The sequence below is a fragment of the Rhinopithecus roxellana genome, chromosome 18 (genome assembly GCF_007565055.1).
Source record: "Rhinopithecus roxellana isolate Shanxi Qingling chromosome 18, ASM756505v1, whole genome shotgun sequence".
Classification (NCBI taxonomy): domain Eukaryota; kingdom Metazoa; phylum Chordata; class Mammalia; order Primates; family Cercopithecidae; genus Rhinopithecus; species Rhinopithecus roxellana.
Genome location: NC_044566.1, coordinates 62,289,629 through 62,296,522, shown reverse-complemented (window position 1 = coordinate 62,296,522; position 6,894 = coordinate 62,289,629). Strand labels below are relative to the sequence as shown.

At 38.9% G+C, this 6,894-nt stretch overlaps 1 protein-coding gene across 4 annotated transcripts in view; it reads right to left on the bottom strand.

The window, feature by feature from the left end:
- Positions 1 to 405: 405 nt before the first annotated feature.
- KATNAL1 (katanin catalytic subunit A1 like 1) overlaps positions 406 to 6,894 on the bottom strand; it is an 89,877-nt gene continuing 83,388 nt past the window's right edge. For 3 of the 4 annotated variants that reach the window (XM_010367086.2, XM_010367087.2, XM_030922089.1), the window contains exons 10-11: positions 2,706 to 2,832; positions 406 to 1,133 (exon numbers count right to left, since the gene is read on the bottom strand). In XM_010367086.2, the coding sequence (XP_010365388.1) occupies positions 935 to 1,133; positions 2,706 to 2,832 (326 nt within the window). In that variant the 3' untranslated portion in view covers positions 406 to 934. Of the gene's footprint in view, positions 1,134 to 2,705; positions 2,833 to 3,224; positions 3,280 to 6,894 lie in introns of all 4 variants that reach the window. The other variant, XR_004054666.1, reaches the window with a different exon arrangement.

The window sequence follows — 6,894 nt, the reverse complement described above, 5'->3', positions numbered from 1 at the left end:
ACCTATAATCCCAGCAACTTGGGAGGCTGAGACAGGAGAAAATTGCTTGAATCTAGGAGGCGGAGGGTGCAGTGAACCAAGATCATGCCACTGCACTACACAGCCCGGGTGACAGAGTGAGACTCCTTCACACACACAAGAAAAGTGAAAACAAACTTGGAAGTCTAGAATGAAGAATTACATCTAATGCAATATTCTTCCCACCTTTCCATATTAAGTATAAGAAGCACCAGCAAAAAAACACTAAAGACAGAGAAATGACCTGGCAAAATGATTCAAATACCACAGAGCGTGAGAATATTCCTCAATAAAGCTCAAGACGTTATTAAGTAGCTAGTAGAAGAAATGGCAGCGGGAGGGGAAGTAAAAATTCTAACCATATGACAGACTCCTAACAGTAAGTCATAAATTCTAAAGGTTTAATCAGTAAATTCATTATTTCCTCCAAAATACACTGTCATTCTTCTCTTAACAATAAATATAGAGTTTGACACAAATCCAATTTTGATGTTAAAAGTCAACCTATATAGATAGGTCCCACATGTTGACAGAGCAAAGAAGTGGAAAAAAACAAAAACAAAGAAAAACAACTGCAAATGAGAAATAGGGGCATTTCTAAATCTTCTGTAAACAAGTTCCTAAAATAGCACACTGCTCCCTCTCTTCAGCCTTCCTGATAGCCTGGTCTGGGTGTGCAATATTAATGCAGAAATACGTGGAATACCAGCACAAAGCCAGGAAGGGAGACCAGCAAACTCTCGCCCTGAATTATTTCTCAACTACATTTAGTATTCTTCACAGTTTTAGATGTTTTTTTTCCTTTAAGTGAAAATCACTCCACTGAAAAAAATTCCAAATCTGTTTTTTAAAAATTGCAGGAATTTCTTCATATTTTATAAACAAAAATACCAGAAATTAAAGAGCTGACAGAAATTCAAGCAGATCCAAATTCAACCATCCATTTTTCATACTTCTCCAAGTCTGCAGCAGAGACAGACTTAGCAATTTTCTTTAGGGCCAATTCAAAGTCTCCTTTGGTAACAGGCATCTGAAGTTCCTCTTTAGAAAGTGCACGGATCTCTTCTGGACCTAAGCCATTGATACGCCGTCTCATTGCCATTAAAGAGGCATCCCTAAAAACACACCAAAATCAGTCAACAGTAATTTCTGTACGTTTTAAACACTTTCAATTGTAACAAAGTTACGAAAAAACAATCAAAAGATTATATGTTTTCTATGAGGCTTCTTAGAATTTTCTACTTAAGAAACATCCTGGGGGTTCAGCAGAAGTTAAAACAGGATGCAAATAACCAGAAACATGAAATGTACAGTTAATGAACCCTAAAAGTCTAAGTTAAGCTCAAACAGTACTGAATTTTATTTTCCCCACTTGCTCCTCAAAGACAGCCAAGAAGTTTAGGAAACCAAAGTCGAATTTTGAAATACTGAATTGTACACTTGGAAATGAACACATGGCTAATGTTAAGATAATTCAAATCACAGACCAGTTTGTCTACAGCCTAAACAGAGGAATAAAGCCACGAATCACTCTCTCTGAAACATGAATATCCACATACAGTGGACATGGAATTCCCTACATGGAGTATTTGCAGGCAACTAAAGGCATAAACTCTGGCTTCTCTTGATCCCATGTGCAGCTCTCTTTGACCAACTATAAATAAATATGAAGGTACGGAAGAAAAGGATAATTCATAAACACAAAAAAGCTATTAGGAAGGCCAAGCCAACAAAAATGTCAAGTTCTTAAATATTTTACTATAGTAGCAGTAGAAACTATTGCGACCTTATTGTATGCTACTAAACTTGGATGCACATGGGAAAAATGCGAGCAGAAAAGATGAGAAAAACAGATGCTACGGCTTTAAAGAAAGGCTACTAAAGTCAATTTAAGTACAGTTAGAAAAATAAGGAAAAAAATAACTGCACAGACAGGAGCTGTCTAAAAATTATGATGTCGCTAAACTGAAAAAATTTTAAATGTGTATCTTCCCCAGCTTACACTGATCATTTTTGCTCATCTGCATGTGTTTAAATAATGCCAACCAAAACTAAATAATATTACTTTATGTTGATGTAGAAAGGCTCCAACACAAAGCTAAACTAATCTTAGGCTGTCAAAGCCATTATCATCAAGTTAGACAAAACAGTTGTTTTTTTTTTTTTTTTTTTTTGCGACGGAGTCTCACTGTCTCCCAGGCTGGAGTGCAGTGGTGCGATCGCGGCTCACTGCAAGCTCCGCCTCCTGGGTTCACACCATTCTCCTGCCTCAGCCTCCCGAGTAGCTGGGACTACAGGCACCCGCCACCACACCCAGCTAATATTTTGTATTTTTAGTAGAGACGGGATTTCACTGTGTTAGCCAGGATGGTCTCGACCTCCTGACCTCGTGATCTGCCTGCCTCAGCCTCCCAAAGTGCTGGGCTTACAGGCGCAAGCCACTGACACAACAATTTCTTAAAAATCCAAAGATCAAAAACATCAGTGACCAATGCTATATAATTTTCATCTCACAATGAAGAATAAAGTTATATGGAAAAAAAAAAGGACAAATGGGAAATCATTTCAAAGAAATGGGTAGCTGCTTTCATGTCTAACTACACTGGGCTAACTACACTGACTTTAAGACCAGTCCTCCTGCCAAGTCTATAACTAATGTCTAACATCACAGATCATTAAAAAAATACCTGCAAACATTAGTGATGTCAGCACCAGAATAGCCCTCAATCTTCTCGGCTATATCTTCCAGTTGAATATCAGGATCTAATTCGACCTCACGAAGGTTGATCTTCAGAAGCTCGGCTCTTCCTTTTGCTGTTACAAGATTTTGGTGGTGTTGTTAGATGTTTTGCTTTACAAATAATTTTGCTGAGAAATGACATATTAACATTCAGGGGGAAAAATGAGGCCAATGCAAAGAAGAGTCAATAACTGTGTGTCCATTAGTATTATTACCAATTCACTGCATGACTCATGGAATCATTTAAATTCCTATGTGCCTCTGCAGCAGTAACTAAAAATTGAAAAAAACAAAAAACTAAAATCAAAAACAAAAACAAAAACCACCTGGGTTTTCTTTATAGACTATGAAGATATCTACTATGAGAACAAAGAATCTGAGATCCTTCATGAAAAATAAAATACTTAGCCTGGTGTTAGAAAATTAGACTGCATCAAGTATAACTCCTATGAATTACTTTGCTCACCTGTTAGTATGACACGGATCTCCAGAACTCTTATCAGTAGTTTAAAGAACATTTCCTGAAAATCAGTAATTGGCACAAAAAGCTCATTAATGTATTTTTTACTTGGAGAGCCAGCCCACAGACATGTGCTGTTCCAGTATGATTTAAATGTGAACTGAATAAGTTCAAACATACTAGAGAATTTTTAAAATAACCAATCATGCTTGCCATTTCACTAGTGCTTTTAGTGGCAAATCTGCTTAGCACAGCACACTAAGATAATGCATTACTAGTTTATCTGGCACTCTACTATTTCCTGAGATACAAAATGAAATTTAATTCTACTTTTATTTTGAAAAATGCTAAATCTACAGAAAAAGAACATCAGTGAATACCCATTTGCCTTTCACTGAGATTCACCAATTGCTAACATTTTGCCATTATCACTCTAGCTGCCTCCTCATCTCTCCTCCCTCAACTTTTTGAATTGAGCGCTAGCTGTAGGCATCACAACACTTTCCCCAACGTGTATCTCCTAAGAAAAAAGGTAGACATAACATTTCTCACCCTTATCAGGAGATTTAATACTGGAACATTAGTGTGTGATACACAATTCAAAGCAAAGTTTCCCCATTTGTCCCAAGCCTTTATAACTTTCACAAACCATAACACACTGCATTCAGTTACCATGTCTCATTCATCTTCTTTCACCTAAAACAGTTTCCCAGTGTTTACTTTTTGGTTCATTTTGTTTTGTCTTTCACGAAATTGACAATTCTCCCCCAATTTATCTTATATAGCCAATGCATTCCAATAAAGATCCCCCTAAAAGGTCTATCTGTAGAAACTAACGGGCAGATACCAAAATGTCCACAGAAATAGAAAGAACCAAGAACAGCCAAGATGCTCTGGAAGAGCAACAGCAAAGTGGAAAGAATTGCTCTATCAGATTTCAAGACTTACTACAAAGGTATAGGACTCAAAGCAGAGTGACGCTCTTGTGGAAATAGACAAATAGATCAATAGCACAGAACGGGGTGCCCAGCAGCAGACCGAAGCATAACTATAGATACTTAATTTATGACAGAAGCGGTTCGCCCACGAGTGGAAGGAGTGCCTTTTCAATTAATGATGCAAGAACAGCTGACTATCCACAGGGAAAAAAGTGAAATTGGGTCCTACATCATACTGTACACAAAAATCAGTGCCAGATATATTACATCTAAATGTAAAGTTGTAAGTATTTTATAAGATAACATAGAAGAATATCTGAATGACCTCAGGGAAGTATTCTCAAGACATATATTTCAAAAAATCAACTAGGAAAAGATTGATAAACTGATCACATTAAAATGAGGAACTTCTATTCATCAAAAAGATACTGTCAACACAGTGAAAACAGATGTTACAGAGTTTGAGAAGATATCTGTAACATATATAAGCAACCAAAGACTTGTATCAAGAATATTTCAGGAATTCCTAAAATTCAGCAAGAAAAAGACTACCCAAGAGCCAGAGTGCCTGGCTATGCACAGTGGCCAGACCCCAGTGCTTGTGTGTTCACGTACCCCTCACCACTCTGTGCCTGGCTTGCCCTTGGCCAGCGTGGGATCAGGGCCGGTAGCTCTAGCCAAGCACAGCCTGCCAGGGCAAGTGGGCGGAACGCTGGGCTCAAGCAAAACTCCAGCAAAGGTGCCACCAAGGATCCTGCAACACAAGCACTTTGGAAGACACATTAAATTCATCTAATACTGCAGCCGTGCAGCACTACCTAGCAATTCACTCCTAGGACGGAATGCTCCATTCTGGCATTCTTACCACTATACATGTATGAAAATGTTCACAATAGTACTGCTCATAATAGCCTAAAGCAAGAAATAATTAAAATGTCCACCAAATAATATGATGGATACATTTTGATATAATCACATAATAGATGGTATGGGTTAAACCATGTCCCTCAAAATTTTTAGGCAACTCCTAACCCCCGGTACTTCAGAATGTGACTGTATTTAGAGACAGGAGAGGTAATTAAGGTAAAATGAGGTCATATGGGTGGGCTCTAACCCAGCATGACTGGTGTCCTTATAAGAAGAAGCTATTAGGACACAAACACCCCTAAGAGGAAGACCACATGAAGACTACGGGACAAGATGGCCACCTACAGGCCAAGGAGAGAGACCCCAGAGTGCAACCACCCTGCCTACAGCTTCGTCTTATGCTTCTAGCTTCCAGTACTGTGAGAAAATTAACTTCTGTTGTTTAAGCCGCCCAATCTTTGGTATTTGTTATGGCAGCCATAGCAAACGAATGTGACAGAATACCAACCACACAGCAACAAAAATGAGGCGGCATCTATATGTGGTAACATGAATGAATCTTAAAATACATTGAACAAAAGAGGCAAGATACAAATGAACACAATCAGTGTGATTTCATTTATGTAAAGTTTAAAAGGGGGTAAAACTTTGGGAATATACTGTTAGGTGATAAAATTATACGGAAAAGCAAGACATTATCTCCATAAAAGGAAATCACTGTAAGGGAAAGGTGGTGACCTCCAGCAGAGGGCAGGAAGGAGCCATGCTGGGAGGGAGCATGCTGGGAGCTCCTGAGTTCCAGGGAGGCTCCACTTCTCCTGGAGCGGGTAACAGGGCTGTCTGCTTCACCAGCTACTGGATACACTAAACATTTTAGGAACTGTTTCTGTATTGAGTTATGTTTCACACACCACAAACACACAGTAAGACCAAGCAAAGCAGTGCCAAAAGCAGCAAGCAGGTGTGATTTGGGATTACCAGAAAACAGAAAGGGCAGGACTGGAAAACCTCTACCTCCACAATTCCCTAATCCCAGGAGCCCCTATCCTTGATCCCAGCCAACAGGCTCACAGGGAGTACACCTGCTCAACATGTGGTTCAGAGCCAAAGAAGTCCTCCAGTCAGGCTGGTGGCAAGAGGGGTAGGGACAGAAAGGGGTGAGGGGAGGAAGCTCCTGTGTCTACTACAACAGAAGGCTGATGTGCGCCTGATGTCCAGGTAAGAACTGATATTAACATAAGAGCATCGTTACACAATGTTCCATATAGAGCCAGCGAATGCCAATGAACAAATACCCCTTTTCATTCTTACAGGCCCAATATTAGAATACCACTGTATGTGTAAATCAAACATTTCACTGTGCCTGTCCTAAGATCCTTAACACCAAGTTTAATATATTCTCTCACTGAAACAAAGTTCCAGACAGCCAACTTAAAATGAACATACATAAACCTGTTCATAAGTGAGGACCTGGTGGTATTGAAGCTTAGCATGAAGTATACTCCATTTCTCTAGTAACTGTCATTGGCGGAGGGGACAAGTAACTGAAAACTGGTTATGTCAGTAATATTTTAGAATATTCTTAAGATTTACTGGCTCTATAAAACTGAATTGATATTCAATAAACTTATGAAAAGATTTAACAAGGACAAAACTACAATGAGATAACACGATACATCTATTGGAATGGTTAGCAAGGGTATGGAGCAACTGGAACTATCAATCATTGCTGGTAAGAATGTAAAATGGTAAATGTAAAAACGGCAACATGTTGGGAAGAGTTTGACAGATAGAAATGATAACTTAACAATATAGTTCAAAAAGCCTTTATAAGAACTTCAGGCACCAGTTAGGAATTCACAGCCCCACAG